The 20,206-nt window shown below is 48.2% G+C and overlaps 1 protein-coding gene across 2 annotated transcripts in view; it reads left to right on the forward strand.

Moving 5' to 3' along the window:
- Window positions 1-20,206, forward strand: part of HEG1 (heart development protein with EGF like domains 1) — an 85,777-nt gene that overhangs the window by 24,715 nt on the left and 40,856 nt on the right. For both annotated transcript variants that reach the window (XM_048214815.2, XM_048214816.2), the window contains exons 2-7: window positions 2,930-3,217; window positions 4,862-5,158; window positions 10,968-11,321; window positions 12,247-12,594; window positions 16,167-16,436; window positions 17,064-18,395. In XM_048214815.2, coding sequence (XP_048070772.2) covers window positions 2,930-3,217; window positions 4,862-5,158; window positions 10,968-11,321; window positions 12,247-12,594; window positions 16,167-16,436; window positions 17,064-18,395 — 2,889 coding nt within the window. The remainder of the gene's footprint in view (window positions 1-2,929; window positions 3,218-4,861; window positions 5,159-10,967; window positions 11,322-12,246; window positions 12,595-16,166; window positions 16,437-17,063; window positions 18,396-20,206) is intronic.

Below are 20,206 nucleotides of genomic sequence, written 5' to 3' on the forward strand. Positions count from 1 at the left end.
GCTGACGAAGGACCTTCCCAGTTCCTTGAAGAGGGCCATGTGCTGCTTCCTCAGAGACACAGCCATATGAGTCTTAGAGGCTCAGCAATAGCCAAGGCTCGCACTCATCTTAAGGCTCTAATAGAGTGAAATTTGTTTTCTTCCTCTGCTCATGGCTTACCGGCTTCAGGGTATGGGTTTCCAGTCCTTTCTACCTCCCCACAATCACTTTTATTCTGACTTCTTTTAAGACTAATTTCTCTCATTGTGCCCAAGGAGAGAGAAAGCATCCTCAAACCCTTTCACCTTCTCTCTGGAGGCCAGCTTGCCTTGCAGCTCAAATAGGAAGAACAAAGGGAACATGCTGTGTGGGTGGGTCTCTGGTCTCTGTAACCCCAGAGTCTCAAGTTGAACTTTACGGACTTGGCGGCTGCCCCTGGAAACACCCCTCCATATCCCATTTCCAGCTGAATATGGGCCTTGCCTGTCTGGAGCTGGGCCCCAGAGGAGCCCCGATGCCTGGGCAACTTCCCTCCCCCTTCAGGAAGTTTCTGTTAATTATCACTTACAGGAAACAGAATAGGAAGCATGAAAACAGCAACTCTCAAGGGATTTGGGGAGAAAAGGGTTCCCTTAGGAAAGTTTGTCAGAATCTCTTCTGGAAGACTTTAAAATCACCACCCCTCCAACCCCAATAAGTGAGCCGCACTTCTGGTAGGAGGGGACCAGAGTGGGGAAATGCTGAGAACCACTGATCGAGAACTGCGTTGTCCAGTATTGTACCGCTAGCCACATGTGGCCATCGTGCTCTCGAAGTACAGCTGCAGTAATACTCTGGATTTTACGGGTGCAATGCCAGAAAAAGAAGGCAAAGTATCTCAATAATTTTTATATCAATTACGTATTGAAATGCTACTATTTTAAATATGTTAGAGTACATAAAATATTTATTGAAATTAATTTCACCTGTAACTTTTTAAAATAAAGTTACATAGGTAGCTTGCATTTGTGTCTTACTTTATACATCTCTTAGACAGTGCTGATCTAGAAGATAACTTGTTCTTTTTGGGAAAGTGTGTGTGTATGGGTGTGTGTGATATTTTGAGCCAAACTGTTGGTTCTGCCTTTAGCCTCTACTGGTCAGATGGTTGGCCATTTTTTGCCTGACTCGTACAGATAGAGGTGACTTCATTCATTCCCTCAGAGGTTTCTCAACAGTGCCCAGAGCCCCTGATCCTAGGCAGAAAGGAGAATATCATTCCCAAATGAGGAAAATAAAAATAGGTTTTTAAAGGAGCTATGGAATCAGCAATAACTTTAAATGGTCCTTGTCCTCATTGCTTTCTCTAGAAACTCATTAAACTCCGTGCCCTCCAATTAGCACTTGTATTTCATGTTCACTTCCATATTAGTTTGGATGTCCAGGGAAATGGCTCCTAGAATGTTCTTTTGGTGTGATCTTCAGGAGCTGGCACCCCAGCAGTGGCGGGCTCTGGCTTCCAAGTCGTTTCTGGGTCATGTGCAGACGTCATCAGAGTAGCAAGGCAGCCTTCTTGGGTTGGACTCGGGTGTCCCACTTATCTGCTCTGACTCTGAACCCCCTGCCTTGACAAATGACACTTGACACCACCAATGATTACCTCCGTGCCCAGTTTCCCCAACAGCTTTCACAGGATCCTGACGTTTGTAACCCATGCCCTCTTTGCCACCATCTTGGGCAATATGGGAGAAAATAATCACTTCAGTATATTTTCTGACTAATCTGCATCCATCCCTGATTTATAAATGTCAAATAACAGTCCATACGAATAAGCGACCTTTCCTCGGCACCCCTGCACTGGAGATGAGGGGGACCCAGAGGATTTGCTACAACACACTTTGTCCTGCCCACTGGGTACTGTGAGAGCTCAGGGACCTGGGCTGGGAGCAGGCTGCCTGATGACCTGGGCAAGGAGCATGACCCCCCGCCCCGTGCCTCCCCTGCCTCCCGTGCAAAGTGGGGAGAGTGAGAGCACCCACCTCGACGTTGTGCAAGATTGAACAAATGAGGGCACGCTGAGAGCTTATATCAGTGATTGGCACGCACACATATACATGATTGCTGTTCTTTTTTTTTTTTTAAACAAAATGAGATCATACTCAATTGTATTTTGAAACCTGTTGTTTTAATTCAGTAACACCTATAGAATATCTTTCTTTATTTTATCTTATAACATTATTTTAATACCTCATAGTGTCCTTTCATATAGATATACTGCAGCTGGTTTAATTGATCTGCTGTAGGATTTTCAGTGTTGTTTGTTCCTTCCTTCCTTCCTTTTTTGCTGTTATAAACAATGACGTCATAAATATCAGTGCAGCTACATTTTTGTCCACATTCTTGAGTATTTCCTTAGCATGAATTCAAAGAAAACTAAATCACTGCACCAAACCTATTTACGTTACTAAGGCTTTGGTAATATGGCCAGATCTTCACAGGTTTTCCAGAATTACACATGTCCCAGCCCCCACCCCCGGCCTGCAAGAGTAGATTTCAGGATGGAGAGCTGCCAGCTAACTCCTACCGCACAGAAAACACAGGGCACAACCTTGATGCTTAGAAGTGCTTCCTTGCCTGCGCTTGCGCCTGACCCGACTCCCCCAGGCCCCTTCCTGAGCCCGCCCAGACACCTGAGCCTCACGAGCTCTCCCGAGCCCCGCACTGATCTCTTTTAGCGGTTTTCATCATTTATCCCCCTTCCTGTAAAATTCAATCCTACATAGTATTGTTACTTCATAATTTCTCCCACTGGATTGTCAGAATAATTCCCTTGGGGAAAAAGAGAAAGGTGAAATTATTCGACCTGAATCCACTTCTTTACTGATAACTTCTGCTCGTGGCTTTTCTGAAGGTTTCCTTCTCTTTCAGAAGCCTGCAAGTTCTCACTGATCCATTTTCTTATTGTTCCAGTTGCTGAAAGGAACAGTTGGCCAGAAAGTAACACTGAACCCCACATAGAAAACGTCACCTTTGATCAGAACCAAATGAACTTTTCCACCATGGTCTCCGAGGAGGGTGTGAGGACTCAGATCCCCAGAAAGAGCCACACTTCTTCAGACGCTCCAGAAAACGTCACTCCACAAACTGAAGCAGCAGATGCTAGGGAAAGAAATGACTCTTCTGGGAAGACAGATGTCACCATTTCCCCCTTTGGGGCTGACACAGCAACAGCTCTGACTTCCCAGAGCGTCACCATAGGTGAGTTTGTGCCAGTGATGTCCGTTTTGTGTGTGTATGTCCCCTCCTGGAAAATGAAGTTTCTGCCTCTCCCTCTTCCCTGGTGCCCATCCGAGAGTCCTGGGCTGTGGGTCAGACCTGTGGCTTCGGCTCCCTCCGTGGCACACTGTGATTAAGCGAGTTAGCAGCATAGACCAGGTGAGGGTGCAGATTTGCTGGAGGCCTGAGCAGTCCCGTGGAATAGACATTCCGTGGTGAGACTGAATCCGAGCGACACTGGTGCCCGTGCCACGTTCCACAGTCTCAGAGGTACCAGGTCCTGTGGGCCACACAGCTGCGTTCGTGTGCACGTGGCTCCACTGGTGGTTCCTGCTTCAATCTGCACAGCTCCGTGGCTTGGGACTTTTCGCAGAAGGTTTCAAAAGGGGCTGGGGCTGGATGTACAAGATTTGACGGAGGAAGGGAAGACAAAGAAAACCGGCACCAATTAGGTACCTGCTGCATACCACCACACCTCTTCCCTCCATTCTCACAGCAAGCCAATGAGGTCACATTATCCTCATTTTAGGAATTTGAAAACTGGAGGTAGGGAAGTTAATTAATCTGCTATGTCTAGGTCAAACAGCTAATAGGTTTTCGAGTTGGGATTTGAGTGGTCTGTGCATCTGAGCAGGGTGGGAGGGGTAGCTGAGGAGCAGGACGCGCAGACCATGTGAGGAAAGAAGAGAAGCTTGGTCTCTTTGTGGGGTGGGAAGGCCAGCAGCTTCCCACGGGGAGGATGTTGATGACACATGGAGGAGAGGACAGTTGTGTGGTTGGGGTTAGGGGCAGTCATGGAGGACTGAGAAAACCTGGCAGTTTGGATTTGGTGTGGTGGGAAGCGTCACCGAAGGTTTTCGAACAGGGGCAGTGACATGATCAAAGCGAATTTGGGGAGGATCCAGCTGGCAGGCAGGTAGAAGATGTCTGGGGTGGGAGATGGGACAGAGTGAACCTGGAGTCAGGGGGACCACCCAGGCAGATGCCAGGTGCTAAGATCCATGGCCTGGTGGCCTTGGGGCGGAGAGGAAGGGATCGGTAAAGACTCCTCACAAAGGAAAATTGATACGACCTGGTAACAGCCTCAAAGTAGAGGATGAAGCCATCAAAGATGACTCCATGGTTTCACGAGCTAGTTCCAGAAAGTCGGGCTGGGGGACTCAATTCTATAAAGAGTACGAGCGACAGTATTTTATGTTCCACTCATGAGTGATGGACATAGAGCTTAGAACTGCACAGGCAGGATGCCGCCTGGGTGTGTTGGTCATGCAGACACTGGAAATTTTGTTTATGTTGACTTCAAGTCAATCCTGAGACCAGCTTTGTGGAATGTGAGTCACGAGTCATGGTGATCAGAATCAGATCTTTGATTTCATATCATCTGATTCTTAGCTTCATTGTGCCCCTTTTATAAGAATTTGACCACTAAAAATGCTGTCTTTGTGGGTGAGATCTGAACACAGGCTTTGTCTTGGTTTGCGGTCTCTCATTCAGGAGTGAATTTTTCCTAGAATGAATGATTGCTCCTCATCTCTTCTCCGAGAGGTCAGAGGCGAGCGCACTGCCCCTGACTCCGACATTCGGAAGTCTGCTGGCGGGATTGTAATTGTTGCCGTCTGCTTGCAGCTTTGGGAACGCGTCACTTGCCATCCAGCTCGGGGTCCGAAGGAGGAACTGCCCCTTCTCACTCGGAGGGCGCAACATCCCGGGGTTCCCCGGCGGGAGAGAAGGAGCTCCCAGAAGAAGCGACCGTGCGTAGCCAAGTGACTGCCACTTGGGTTTTAGGCCAGTCTGCTCTTCCTGCTCTGGAGATGGGAGAAGAGATCACACTCTCCGGGAAGAGAAACGCCTCGGGACCGGCGCTCTCCTGGCTGCCTTTCTCCAGGACCCCGGCTTACCCCCCTCCCTCGGAGTCCTCCTCTGGTGAGTGCTCCTATCCCAGCCTGCCACGCGGAAGTCATCCGGAATAGAAGCAGGAGAAGCGGACAGCTCGCTAGTAACATCCCTGTCACGGGGGCGGCCGGGAAAAGACGTTAAGGACAAATGCAAAGTATTTGGGGGCAGAAGTACCATCTGTACAATGTATCTTCGTCCTGACGTCCATCTTGAAAATATGTTTTCTTTAGCTGCGTAAGGAGGAACGTAAGAGTTGGTCTGGTGGCCGCTCTAGGCCCTTTGTGTCCGCCATCCCCTGCTTGTCCCCCCTCCCCCCACGTACACTAAGTGTTGTTGGTGTGTCTCCTTGCACAAGAGGCCACACTCTGGGGTGAGTGAAATGGTGAGCGTTGCGTCATTTGATTAAGAGTTAGATTTGTGTTTCTTCATCATTGCAAAATCGTTTCTTGCAATGGCAAAGATAACGTAGCTATCTTTTATCTAGGTATCATTTATCTAGGTATCATTTAAAAAAACAACAACGCACAGTGCCGGTGTCGACAAGGCTGTAGCGGCGGAGGACTCGCCTCTCTGCCTCTTGGGCGTCTAGTCATCAGCTCAGGCCCCACGCAGACATCCGTTCCAGCAGGCGCGTTCTCAGCCCTCTGAGCCTCCGTGCTGCCCACCCCTTCACACTAGGGTGTCCAGAACCTATCTACCCAGAGGGACTGTGATCCTCTCGAGGACACAGGCTGTGTCTATCACTTCTCTTAGGGTCCCTGCCATCCCAGAACAAGGTACAGTTGGTAGGTAATGGGGATTAGCATGTGCCCCAGTATCACTGGGCTCCTCTAGCCGCGGGCCTAAGAAAATGCTAGAAACTCTGTCCAACTTTTCTCTTCTTTGAGGTTTTATTCAGAGTCTGTGCATGCTGTGTGTGTTTTCATCCGCATGCCTGAGGAAGCAGGACAGAGAGGGCTGGAAATATTCTTGGAAATAGAGGTTAGGTTGCTTCCAGAATTGCCATTTCCATGTTTTCATAGGTCGGGATTTAGAGATACTTTGAAAGACTAGGGGTTTGGGTTTATGTCACCAAAGCAAAAACGGAACCTGGGCGTCCTTTCTGGAACGCCCATTTAAAGCAGCCAATTCCTCCTTTATGTACTCTGCATACAGTTTCTGCTGACTGGGTATGTATATAATTTATGATTCATGTTTTTAGGAGATTCCTTTTAAGATTATTCTTAAACATTGGTTAGATTGGATAAAAGCTATGAGCCCATTTCTAGCTTCAAAGGTCTGTGGTTCAGTGATTTATAACCAACTTCACTAAATGGTAGAAAGGAAGCATTTTCTAAGAAGCTACACTTTGATTCTGGTCAAGGTCATGTAATATTTAGAATTTAAATTGAGCCCACTACTGTGGTTTATATTTTGAAAGTCAGCCGATGTTTCCAACTTCACTGGACTTGACTGTGTCGTCACCTAGATTTTTCAACATTAAAAAAATTAGTTGGTCCTCAAGCTCCTTGAGCATTCATTCTTTTAGAACCTTATACTTTTAGGGGTGCCTGACTCACACAGTCAGTGGAGCATGCGACTCTTGATCTCAGGGTCGTAAGTTCGAGCCCCACATTGGGTGTAGAGGCTACTTAAAAACAAAATCTTAAAAAAAAAAATACCCTTATACTTTTAGTTTTTGAAGAGTTCTTCCATATCTTTCCTACTCCTTGAGTCTTTCACTGAGCATTTCTCTTCCTTTTTACTGACCTGGGTATTCTGTGCTAGGTTGAGGCCCACCTTCCTTACCTAAGGCTTGGCGAGCCAGGAGTTACCTGCTTCCAAAAACTAGATGCGAGGGCTCTAGGTGCTGTTAAATGAGGGCATGTTAAATGACCCATCTGGGGCCAGCCTCCCCCTTCCCTGCAGACACCTGAAGCCACGTGGGAAACACAGTTCTGCTTTCACTTTTAAAGCTGTGTTCGTAACTGCTCACCTGCTCACCTGAGCTCTGGCATACCTCCCACCTGCCCTTAAACCTAGACCCCGAGAGCTTCCTATCGCTGCCTGAGCCTGACCGCAGGACAGGGGGGCTTGCAGTCTGAGCGCTGAGAGAGCCGGCAGGACTTGCCAGAGGCAGACCTGGAGGCACCTCGCCCCACTGGCACTCTGTAGAAGGGAAGCGAAGGGGGAGCATGGGGGGGTTGCCTGTTGACACTTGGCCACTTGGCGCCTCCGTCCACCAATAAATGCGACCCAGCGAAAGTCCTGGCACTTAGACCAGTCAGATGAGCTGTGCTCCCCTCAAAGTGAGCTTTCGCACAGCCCCTGAGAGCCTGGCCCGGGGAGGATGGGGCTCCCTATGAGAAACATGAAATTAGACCAGCTGATCCTAAAGACCCTTTCTAGCTCCTGCCTCTGTTATTCCAAACACATCCAGCCCCGGTGTTCTGTGCTCCTGTCCCTCCTCGCTCTGCTACAGAGAAACAGGTGTGCAGCATAACCTCATCTGAGGCCTAGCTAGCCAGGGGTTCCCTGCTCCCACAAATAAATTATAGGCCCGAAATGTATGCCTTAAAGCAGGTACAGGCCCAGACTTAATCAGATTTTTAAAAAGAGACCAGAAGACATTTGAAATGATTTTTCTGTTGCTTTATAGCTTTCTGTACTTTCCATATGTTCTGTAAGGACCATGTGCTATTTGATCATTGGGGGGGAAAATAAGTCAGTAAAGCAACTAACAAAGAAAAAGTTCTCTTTTGAAGGCAGAAAGAAATATGTATATGTTGAATCGGGTGAGAATGGCTACAATTGAGCACTAAATTTAGTCCTGAGCTTCCTGGAAACCAGGGCACAAAGGGAAACTGGGTGGGGCGCAAGACCATTGTCAGATAAAGTAAGCAGACAATTTCGTCCATAGGCATGAGTGTGTTGGGGGCCGTGAACTCTAAGACGACTGTTTATGTAAGGAATGTTGAGAATCGAAATAGAAAATGCCACCAATTGCTATTTTGAGGAAATTGTGCTAATGTTCTTTAAAAAGCGGTATTTTATATAGATTCTCTGTAGGAGCTCAGGGTGTAATAATGGATCTCAACTCATGAAAGTATTTCTGTGGGTAGCTGAGCCAATGTGGTCCAGGTACATTGCTTTGTGGTGATTTCACTTTGCAAAGGAAGAGAGCATAAATGACTCAGGAGATTGTAGATCTAGGCTATCTTCCTCAACTATCAGCTGCTTCAGCTAGATTTTTGGCAGGTTCTGGACAGCAGTCAAGCCAGGGTTGAATATTTGCTGCATGCCTGAGGTCCCAGCGTTTGTGTGTTGGGATTGGAGAGTACCGCATATACTTTTACCAGATGGGTGGGCGTTCTTTCTACCTCCTGTTATAAAGATTAGGGAACCTGGCTTGTTTCTGCTCCCAAATGGATGGTCTTCCCATTTTTGAATAGGTGCTTCAAGGGTAGAAATGAGCAAGGGATGGCAGTTATTAAATAACCAATATTGCTGGACTGCTGATTAGAAACATGGCAAATTTCTCCCTAGATGTATTCAGCAGGGAGAATAGTGCAAGTGGTGACTATAGATGAGTTTGACCAACCACTCTCTCTTTTTGTTAAGAGGCACCACGTGTATCAAAGTATTCACTGCTTCGTAGCTTTACTGTGAGGGTTCGGTGAGATTATGTATATCAAGGACTTACTTAGCACAACGTATAAGGGTGTATATAAGATACTGGCACATCGTACTTGGTCGGTAAATGGCAGCTTTTAATAGTGACGGTGGGATGATGAAGCAGTGTTCCACGGAGCCTTGGTCAGGGACAACATAGCCATTGTCCTTTTGTGGCTTTCAGCATTGGTGACTTCCGTAATTGTCTTTCTGTGGCCATTGATCTGCTATACAGGTGTTCAGGCTGAGTCCAATGTAACGGCCACTGTACAGTGAGTTGATGAAATCATCAGCTGGCTAGGAACAAAAGTGCTCTGAAAGAGCACCCAGCAACTGAAGAGGTTGGAAGTTGGCAGATTCAGACGATGGTTCTAATGACAGTAGGCTGAGAGCTAAGGGGTGAGTGAGGATTTGGGGCATATCTATATTATGTGTTCCTTTTTTTTATGCTAATGCATTTATGCTTGTCTGGTTTTGTTTTTGAGTAAGGGTGTGTTTAAGTAGGCTAGGACTCTATTTTTGGGGTCCAGTCGATTTTTTTGTGTTTTAATGACTAGCTGTACGGATTGCTTGCATCTTCATTCTGCTTTCCTGAAGGCCCAGTGAGCAGAGCTGTGGGCTGTGTTCTAGGTATAGCTGGTTCCATGGTTTGGACAAGAGGAGGAACCTTTGTGTTTCCTGTGCTCGCTCGCTCTCTAATTATATTTAATATTTATTTGTGCTTTTGGTCACAACTGCACATAGGACTGGTCTTCAAAGGACTTTTTTTTTTTTTTTAAGATTGTACGTATCCATTTTAGAGAGAGTGCAAGCAGGGGGAGGAGCAGAGGAAGAGGGAGAGGGAGGGGGAAAGAATCTCAAGCAGACTCTGCACTGAGCATGGAGCCTGATGTGGGGCTCAGTCTCACCACCCTGAGATCAAGACCCAAACCCAAACCAAGAGTCAGACAGTCAACTGACTGAGACACCCAGGTGTCCCTTTAAGGGACCATTTATAATGAGAACTTAATTCTTCCCTTTCTGGGTCATAAATAACAGCTTGAAACCTTTCATTATGAAGGTATAGAGTACTTTTTATTATTTTTGGCTTAAAAAGAAAAATGTTTTTTCTTGCCTTTGGATCTCGCCAGCCATGTTTCTTCCCACTCACCATGCTTTCCTGCGGTTTATTCCTGTTTGGAATGAGGACGTCAGTGTGCCCTTCCGGAGGCCAGTTCTCAGGGAGTCCTGTGGAAAGTTCTTTGTGGAAGGGAGCCATCAGCAAGCCACCTTACTTCTGGGGAACAGACTGCATATTTTGACCAAAATGGCCTATAATTCAATTTTTGAGGTTCTTGACAATTAATCCAGTGTCTGCCATCCCTTTCATCAGAAAAAGTGTTCCCAGCCTCGAGTCCTTGATCTCCCAGGGGTCCAGTGGGGTAGTACGTAAGCTTGAGAGCTGGTCTCCAAAGCCTAATGACACTGACTATAGTAATGGAGCCTACTCGCTTTTGGATGGAATTAAATCAAATCAGTGGGGTAACACTGAGTATCTCCTGCTGACTAGAAGCTCTGTTACTTCTTAAATGCAGTTCAGTTAATAGTCTTTCAAAACATCACATTTATGTGGCCATGAGGTGGGAAATAATAAAGAGCCTTTGATGGGGACAAGGCCAGGAATTATTATTCTAGGCTAGTAGTATTATTTCCATTGTGGTCTGCAGAGCCCTGGCCTCCCCAGGGGTGACCTGGCGGCTGGGCTCCTGGAACCGCCTGACTTTTATTCATTTATATACATGGGTTTTAATCTACAATAGCATTTGAGCAAAAGGGTTACATTGCTAAAATAAAACAAAACAAAAACCTGTACCTTATCACAATGGCCTACCCCTGTATAATCTCTAAGCTGGAATTCCAGAGTAGAAGGTTTTTCCTTCCTCTGTAAAAACCAAGGCAAAGAATGTCTAGAGGCTTTCTCCCATCTTCCTTTCAGCCAGAGCCAAAGCTTTCCATTGTTCTTGGTGAGGGACCTCACCACTTCTATACCCGTGAAGAGAGAGTGATGTGTTTATCTGTATTTAGGTCCACATTATCTAGATTTATCCAAAAAAAAAAATGTAATAAGCATTATTTGTATCTAGATACAGCCCTGATTTTCTTAAACCCCCCGAGCATTCTTTAAGCATATTTTCTTCCATTTTAGCTTCTGGAAGCACAGAGGAGCTAAACAACCCCACTATTCTCCCAAGTGCCTTGGCGAGTCGGACAGAGAGCGTGCACGTTGCCACCACGCTCCCCAGTGGTGTCCCAGGGACACTCCAGTCTTTAACCGTCAGTCTGCGGCCTCTAAATGAGACAGAGAGTTTCCGCAAGGACTCTGAAATTGCCAGGACTTCAGTATCAGCCCATTCTTCACCCTTTGAGGCAGAGTTGCGAAGAAACAGTGAAGTAATCCGGAACCCAAGTGTTGGGGAATTCATCGAGCCGTCCACAGAAAATGGATTTGGCCTCACATCTTCCGGGGTCTCCGTGGGATTCTGGCAAAATGATTCCCCAAGTAAGTATTTAATCTTTACTTGGTCTGTTATGGACATTTAAAAATTGTTGGATTGTCTTGAAAGATGGCTTCAAGACCGTTTGCCATCTCAAAAAAATAAAAAAACAAGGTGTCTCCTTAGCTAGCACCATCTCCTTTATCTGGTATACCTCATTATCACATTTTGATTTCCATCCTCATGAAAACATTGTGAAGTTCGTCAGACAGGCACCATGCCCTCTACTTCTTTGCAGACAAGGACACTAAGGCTCAGAGGCTTGAAGAAGTAAGGGTGCGTTCGTGTCACTTGCTGGCAGCAGAGTTGAGAGCTCGGCCTTGGAGCCGGCACCGTGGATGGCCGCTTACCACCTGCGGATTGTCCTCAGGGAGAGCTGGCCTGCTCTTTCAGACTAGCTGGAGTTAGTTTACGTACAGCTTATTCTTCCAAAATAATGTGCACATATAAATGTATTCCTCCAAATGCATCGTTTTCAGTATACGCCCTATAGTTTATTTTTTGTTTGCTGTACCTGAAAATTCGAATTACCTTTATTAATAATGGAATTGCTTGAGAAGAATGCTTCTGACCAAGCACTATATGTAGGCACATCGTGTTTGTGGGACATAACACACTCCGTCCCTTGACCAGTTTTGGGGGAAGAGAATAAAACCCTCAAGCCTATAAGTTACGCTGCTACTTTGCACGTTCTCTTTAAAAGCTCCCTTCTTCGCCAATGCTTATTTTTAGTATTGCTATCTTATTGACACTGAAGAGTTTTGAAATAATTATTTAGACTCTGAAAATGCCCGTCAGGTTACACATATAATAAATACTCTACAAGGTCCTTGCGAAGGGAATCTTTGCTTAAAGAGGACTCACGTCTTGGTTATTGGGGAATCTCTTCCACATCCATGCCATGGCCTTTGTTTCCCTGACCCCTTACAGCCTTGGGAGGAGACCAGCTTGCCAGCAGCTTGGAGGCAGAGAACGGAAGCCCCGCGTCTTGGACCGAGGCTGTGTCCAGGTCCATCCCGTCGGGCAGAAGTGGAGACAGCACAGCGCGCGGGTTCTTGACCAACAGCAAGACATTCGCAGATGTGACAGGAAGCTCTGCTTCCTATCCTGAAGCTGTGAACACTTCAGTGTTGGCCCACTTCTCAGCCTCGGCCCCCCAGTCTAGGGGAAGTGACAGAGCGCTGGGCCATAGGAGCTACGCTGAGCCGGCCACCGAGTCGTTGTCCTCATCCTCCTCAGAGAGCCTGGATTCCTCAGCACCACGTGGCGAACGCTCGAGTGAGTCCCCCCTTCACAGGACTGCACCCGTAGAGGGCGGAAGGGCCTGCGAGGCCTGGGCTCTTCTGTGGCACAGTAAGGCCGGACGGTAACGGAGCCCCTCCGGAGGCCCCTCTGCTCTCGTGATCCCCAGGCCGTTCCTCCAGCTGTATAGCCCCACTTTTTTTCTGGTACATCTCCCAGGAGCTGCTCTTGCCACCAGCCGCTTCCACACACAGCTCAGGGACTTCTCTGTCCATCCATGTCCCTCCGTCCCCTGCAGCCCACCCCATGCCTCCATACCTGCCTCAATCACACAGTTTCTGGAAGGTGAAAATACTACCTTCTTCACCCCGGTCCAGACGTTCCGCAAGAGCAACTCTTCCTCCCCCTTGTTTAAACAGCTTTATGGAGCTATAATTCACATTCTATGTAATTTGCCCATTCAACGTGTACAATTCAGTGGCTTTAGTATATTTACAGAGTCGTGTAGCCAGCACCGCGGTCTGATTCCAGAACGCTTCCAGCACCCCAGAAAGAAAGCCGGTGCTCATCAGCACTTGCTCCCCGGACTCTCCTCCTCCCAGCCTCTGACAACCACTAACTTACTTTCTGTCTCTGTGGCTTTGCCTATGAAATCCTACAATCCGCGGCCTTTTGTGTTTTTTGCTCTGCATACTGTTTTCACGGTTCCTCCCTGTTGTAGGCTGTGTTGGGGCTCCATCCCTCTGTGTGGCTGGTGACACCCCCTCGTGTGCACGCGCCACATCCAGTTCATGCTTTCCTCAGTTACTGCACGTGTGGGGCTTTCGCACCTTTGTTACACTACTGTGAGCGTTCCGGCATGCGTTTTCGCGTGGGCGTGTTTTACATTCTCTTGGAGTTCCTGGGTTATAGGGTAGCTCTGTTTTTAACCTTTGAGGAATCGTCAGACTCCTTTCCAAAGCGGCTGGCCGTCTCGTAGTGCCACCAGCGACGCGCGAACACTCCCATTCCTCGGGGCCTCCCCCGCACTCACTGTGGATGTCTGTTGTGATGATGGCCAGCCTCGTGGACATGAAGTGGCGTCCCAAGTGGTTTTGATTTGCATTTTCTAGCTAATGATGTTGAGTATCTTTTCACATTGGGAAAAGCCCGTTCGGATCTTTTGACCATTTTAAAATCGGTTGGGAGTTTCTTCCTATAATCTGGACCCTAGTCCTCTCTCAGACCATTTGCAGACATTTTCTCCCATTCTGTGGGTTTTCTTTTCACTTTTCTGACAATATCATTTTTTGCAGCATAGAGGTTTTTAATTTTGATGAAGTCCAATTTATCAATTTGAGAACACTTCTTCTCTGATGGTCCTTTTTAATAATGTTTTTGGGTAATTTTATCAACAATTCTCAGCCACCTTGTCAATGTAAAGTGTGTGCTGACTAAAGCAAAAATGCAATAATTTACCACTTAAGCTTACAATGGGTTTAAATCCTTACCTCTCCACCACTGGTAATAGCAGCTCCATTTCCCCCATATGAACATCCTTCCTAAATGATGAGGAAAATTAGCGTTTATTACTACTGATGTGATGTGGAAAAGCATATGCTTATCATGAAAGAGTAGCACGTGTATGGGTGGGGAATATTTGTGCTTTTTCATGTGTGCACGGAAAGTGCATGATCTGTCTCCTAGACAAAAGGATTCGTTTTCCACCCCACGATGTGGGGCTCAGAGTCTTCTCCTTCTCAAACCAGGAGCTGAGGTGGCGCGCCCTTTCCCGTGTGCGGGCACCCTTCCCTCTGCAGTGCGTGCTCCTCTGGTTTGTGTGCGAAACGCGATCTCAGTGTGAGCGGGTCTTAGGGTTCAGTTAGAAGAGCCAGATGAGGAATAGCCTCATTCCCCAGACCAACTCACTGCCACTTAACCTAATGCTTTATCACGTTGGCTCTGAATCACTCAAAGTGGACTCGTTCTGCCATCCAGCCTTTCAGAGTTCCGGGTCTGTTCCTTTTTCTGGGCTTGGATGCAGCCTCTCTGTTTCAGGCCACGACTCTCAACTTTCTGAACTCTGTAAGCTTGATGGGGTTGTTATAATCTCCCCAGCCCCGGCCTTGTCCCCTCTGCCCAGGGAACTTGTGCTCTGGTATACTCAGCTCTCAAGCCGCTCCTGGTGGACTTCCCATGGGTCTCTTAAGCCCTTCAGCCTGGTCAGGTCACATCTCTCCCTCCTTCCCGGCTGTCTCAGGGCTGCTCCAGGTCACTGTGTATCCCCGTCCCCACACTCATTCCTGTCACTTAGTGCAAACCTATCATGAAGTGAGCTTACCTAACATGCAGCTTTACCTCTATGGGGTATCAAGAGCTAGTCTGGGGGTGTCTGGCTGGCTCAGTCAGTAGAGCATGAAACTCTTGATCTTGAGGTCATGAGTCCGAGCCCCAGGTGGGTGTAGAGATTACTTAAATAAATAAACAAAAAAAAAAAAAAAAAAAAAAAAAAAGAACTAGTCTGGTCTGGCAATACGAATAAGAATCAGGGAAAGAACTTGTTTTCTCATAGAACCAAATTATGAAGTATTTAGGCCAGGAAGAGTTGGACCTCGTTTTCATAATTTCTGAGAAGAGTTTATTTGGTAATCTAATCTAAGAGTCTTTGAGCTTATAGCATAAAACATACACCCAAGAAAGGAGGAAAAGGATATTTATTCATGCATCACCTGTCCATTCCCACCAAGAAAATAAACAAATGCATTAAGAAAACAAAAATTGGGGTACCTGGGTGGCTCAGCTGGTTAAGCATCCAACTCTTAGTTTTGGCTCAGGTCGTGATCTTGGGGTCATGAGATTGAGCCCCTCGTAGGGCTCCAGGCTTAGCGGGAAGTCTGCTAGAGATTCTCTCTCTCCCTTTCCCTCCTCTCTACCTCTCCCTGCCCCCACCTGCTTGTACATGTGAACTTGTGTGTGCACTCTCTCTCTCAAATAAATAAATAAAATCTTTTTTTACAAATTAAAAAAAAAAAACAAAAATAACACAGAACAGAAAATAAGCCCGTCTTTAACCTCCAACCACTGTGCCTCTCTCACCGGTGCATTAAGGGAAAAACTGACACTCTAGAAGAATGATAAGCCCTGTGTCTTTGCAGGTATTACTGGTCCGACCGGGAGGAGAAAGCCTTACAAGTAATGGAAGGGTCTCCCTCCTGGGCCCCCTCAGAAAGTCTAAAGCCCCAGTGGGGTGGTTAGTCTTTTGCTGAGCATTCGCCTCCCTCGCCGCCACCACCAGTTTCCCTGCCGTAAACTCTATTTATATTCTGTATCACCGAACAGAAACACGGTATTGACCTGTTCACTGAAGTAGCAGACTTCCCATAAATCCAGGTCACCTGAACGGATGTGCTGGTTTGCAGGGCCTCTTAAGGTGCGGTCATGATACGTGTTTGCAGGGAGCAACACATGGGGGTTTCCCACGTGCGAATTTCCGCTAAAGACCCAGGAAAACACAGGGGAGCACTTTGGCTACCTTCATGCAGGCAGTGAGGCTCGTTCCTAGGACTCCTGCACGGCGCTGCTGTGCCAGGCCTGTACCGACCGGCCGTCCCCCTTCAATCTCCTTGCAGCCACTGAAGACGGCCCGGAGCCCGGAGGCAGTTCGGACGTGGAGGACGGGACTTCCCAGGCTCACCACCCGCACACTTCGGCCACTTTCACCGGGAGCGGAGAGCGCACGCTGCGGTCTCTCACCAACGCGAGCACAACGTCTGGGGACGTGGGGCACTCTGTGCTAGTGCCCAGAGAAACCGAGAGCGCCACCCAACACGGGAACGTGACCGTGACTGGTGACGCCCACTTGGCCTCGGGTTCACTGGCGGCCTCACCAGCCCTGGGAGGTGAGGAGCGGGATCTCTGCCCACATTCCTTCAGCTCACCTGTCGGCGTACGCACAGTCCTAGGGTGATTACGTCTGCTGTCAACCCAGAAAGTACCTTGTAAGCTCTGTCGGAAGAGAACTTTCTGGGTTCTCCCACTTCCCCCCACTTGCCTCAGCCATGTATGATGTTGTCTGCCAGGATGCTTGGAATAAAGGAGACCAGCCAGTTGTGGCCAAAGTCAATCTCCTGGGAAAGAAATATCTCATTATCATTATACAGAATGGAAAATTGGGAGGGTTTTCCTTTTTCCATTTAGACATAACAATTGTTCTATTGGGGTCTTAAGAGCTTTTCAGATACCAATTTGCTTTTATCAAAAAAGGCATGTGGAAGAATTTGGACCTATTCCCTATTCTTCAGCCGCTGGCCCCACTTCTCTCTTATTACCATTTCCATTGCTGCCACCCGCACTCCCCCCAGGAGGGCGAATGTCCTCCGCACAGACTCTGCCCGTTCCTGCCTGCCCACACCGCTCATCCGGAGCGCTCGCCATCGAAAACCGCCTCTCCAGAGAAAGCGTAGCGTATGTGTTTGGGAGATTTCTTGTTTGTTGAATTGACCGAACTTTGGTTTTTCCACTTGCAGTCACTGGAACTAGCTTCAATCAAGTGAGCGGTACGGATGTGGAACAGAGGACTTCCAGTGACTACACAGACCACACCTACGTCTCATCTACTTTCACCAAAGGAGAGCGGGCATTGCTTTCCATTATAGACAACAGTTCATCCCCGGACTTAAGGGAGAGTTCTACCTCTTCTACTAAGATGTCCAACTCTTCACAGTCAGACTATTCCTCTTCTCAGGCTCAGACTGAGAGAAGTAATGTGTCCTCCTATGAAAGGGAGTACGCCCAGCCTTCCACTGAGTCCCTGGCTCTGCGCACAGCCAACGTTCCCTCCTACACACCCACCATTAACATGCCCAACACTTTGGTTCTCCTGGACGCTGATGCTGCATCGATTGGTGACTCTTCTTCTTCAGGTCCCCCTTTGCCCCTGCCCTCAGTGTCCCAGTCCCACCAGTTGTTCTCCTCAATCTTGCCATCAACCAGAGCCTCTACTCTTTTACTGCAGTCCATGCCCGATGAGCCCACGCCTATGTCTTCCTCACCACCACCCTTACCCGTATCCCTGACAGCATCTACCCCTGCCTCGCCATCTGCCTCCCAAACAACCCTACCACCTTCACCTTCTACCCTGGTCCTGCCCAGGGCAGGAGACACTCCTGTGACTTCGGTTCAGATGGAGACAACCGCATTATCTGTGGCAATGCTCCCCAGTAGTCAAACAGCAGATCCTAAGAACCAGAGTAACCCACACCATGAGAAAGTCATTACAGAATCAAAGCCACCGAGCCTGGAGTCTCTGCCCACAGAGGCCACTGAGACTGTAACAATGAGGTCTACGTCAGGGATCCCTATGCCCTCAACCTTAACAGTGTCCTCCACTCAGCAAACCCTTCCAGCCACGAGCACCAGCATACCCCAGACGTCTCCAGCTTTGACAACCACCGTTCTCGAGACCTCTCATCCCTTCAGCCCTGCGTCATCCACAGCAGCTCCGATGGCTGACCCCACAACAGTACAGACTACGGCTGAGAAACAGCTCTTACCAACCAGCCCTGAAATCCCAGCACCGCGGATCTCCACACAAAGTGCTGTCACCACAGAAAGGAGCCAAGGCCATGGAGATGCTACCAGCCAATTGACCCACCTGACCGGTGTGCCCACATCAGTGAAAGGATTGACCCCAGGGCCTGGTGTGACGGAAGAGTACAGCCCAGCTTCACATTTCCTCAGAACATCTCCTCCCCCAACCACAGGCGTCTCCCTAGCTGAAGCACTGACTCCTACGTCTACGACCTTCGTTGCTCAGAGCAGCACACGGTCACCAAAAGCATTGTCATCTCCAGCCTCAGGTAAAGGGCAGTCACACAAGCACACTGTGGGCTGACAGGCTCAGGATTGGTGGGAACATGTGGCAAGGGCTGCTCTGTGCAGTAGGTCAGTGTCTGTGCTGTCACCTCATCAGATTATGTCATGTGGACCTCATGTTCTCACCTCTGAGTTACAGAACTCTTCCTAAAGGAAGAGGGGAGGATGCCATTGGCTGCGTGTGAGATCCATAGGTAGGGCCACTGTAGCTTGTAATGCCCCAAACTGCAAGAGCCTTTCAAGGTGCCTCAGAGTCTTCCAAGGCCAGAGCAGGGCAGTGATGTGGGATCGGGCGGTGGAAACACTACAGTCGAGAAGCTTCAGGTGGCCTTTCTGAGACACGGAGTGAGGATGCCCTGCTCCCAGGTCAGAGCCCTGAGCTTCTCAGTCACTGGGAAGGCTTCTCTGGATCCGAGGGAAGCCCAGGCTCCTTGGTCTTCCTGAGAGTGTGTTGCTAGTTGACAAATGCAGGTAAAGGGACATGTTCCATAAGAGGACAGTGAACTAACCTTTTCCCGTAGTGACAGGGTGACCCGAGCTCCTTTACACTGCCCTTGAACCTATCTTTATATTCGTGTTCAAGTGGCTGGTACAGGGAAAATAAAGCCATTCACATAACTCTTCATAATTTAAGGAAAGGTAGAAGGAATTAGAGTGATACGTCTTCCGATGTCATGTTCAGAATAGTACCTTTGGCTTGTCCAGACGCAGGAAAGGAACGCTGCTGTTGGTGCAGGGGTGAAATGGAGACTGACGCCTTAAGGAAGGAGGAAAGAGGAGAATGCTTTGTGGCGACTAGAGCAGGGAGCTCAGTTAGTGTCTGCGTTCCGGCCAGTCAGCCACGGCCAGCCGGAGGGCGGGAGGGCCATCGCCACCCCTGCCGCCAGCCCGTCCACGCCTGGCACATTGGTGCCTTCTTTGTGCCAGTGACCCGAGCACCTCTGGGAGACAAAAAGTGGATTCTTCTCCAGGGAGGCTGGGAGCCCTGCTTCAGGACTCCAAGAGGAGCTTCATTTCCAGCCAAATACATTCCAGTACCAGATGGAACATAATTCACAAATCCCCCTTAAAGCTGATTACGGTCATTACACCGATAACTGTAGGGGAGAATTAGTAGCATCATTACTGGCTGTTCATATGGTTTTTCTGACAGCAGCCACAGGGCGCTGTGTGGTTGTGGCGGTGCTGTGTTCCTAGAGGTGGTTTTAGGGATATTTAAGGTAGCCTTGGCGAATAGGGACGCCATCTTTAGGGTTAGCTCGTTTGTTTTAGGGGGTTATTTTTTTGGCGTTACAACTCTTGACTTCTGCCGCCTTTTTCTCCTTCTACCAGCGATTATTCTGCTCGGAAATGATGCAGTTATGTCGTGGGTTTCGGCTCTCCTGAGCACGTGTCAGAAGTCTTCAGTGGGCAGTTATTATATAACTGGAGCTTGACAATGCTGGTTCGAGATACCAAAACCCAGAGTTGTGGTCTCTGCCCCGGGGGCCGGGAGTCCAAGGTGACATTGAAGCCTGGGCACCTTCAGGGCCTAGATGAATCAGAGAGGGCTCGTCGTCACATTATGGAAAGAGAGGGCACCGGAGTGCACGACTTCGGTTGTTTTTCCAAATGAGTGCTCCGTATGTGGAGGCCCAGTTATATTTTGAGATTTTTTTTTTTTTTTTTTTTTTTTTGGAAAGGGGGGAATCGTGGAGCAGGGAGGATGGTTAATCAGGGACTTCTTCCCCCCTGACGTGTACTTTCAATTGGCATGGATTCAGGTAGAATTTTCTAAGTGTCAAAGACAATATAA

This window comes from Ursus arctos, unplaced genomic scaffold, assembly GCF_023065955.2.
Source record: "Ursus arctos isolate Adak ecotype North America unplaced genomic scaffold, UrsArc2.0 scaffold_4, whole genome shotgun sequence".
Lineage (NCBI taxonomy): Eukaryota > Metazoa > Chordata > Mammalia > Carnivora > Ursidae > Ursus > Ursus arctos.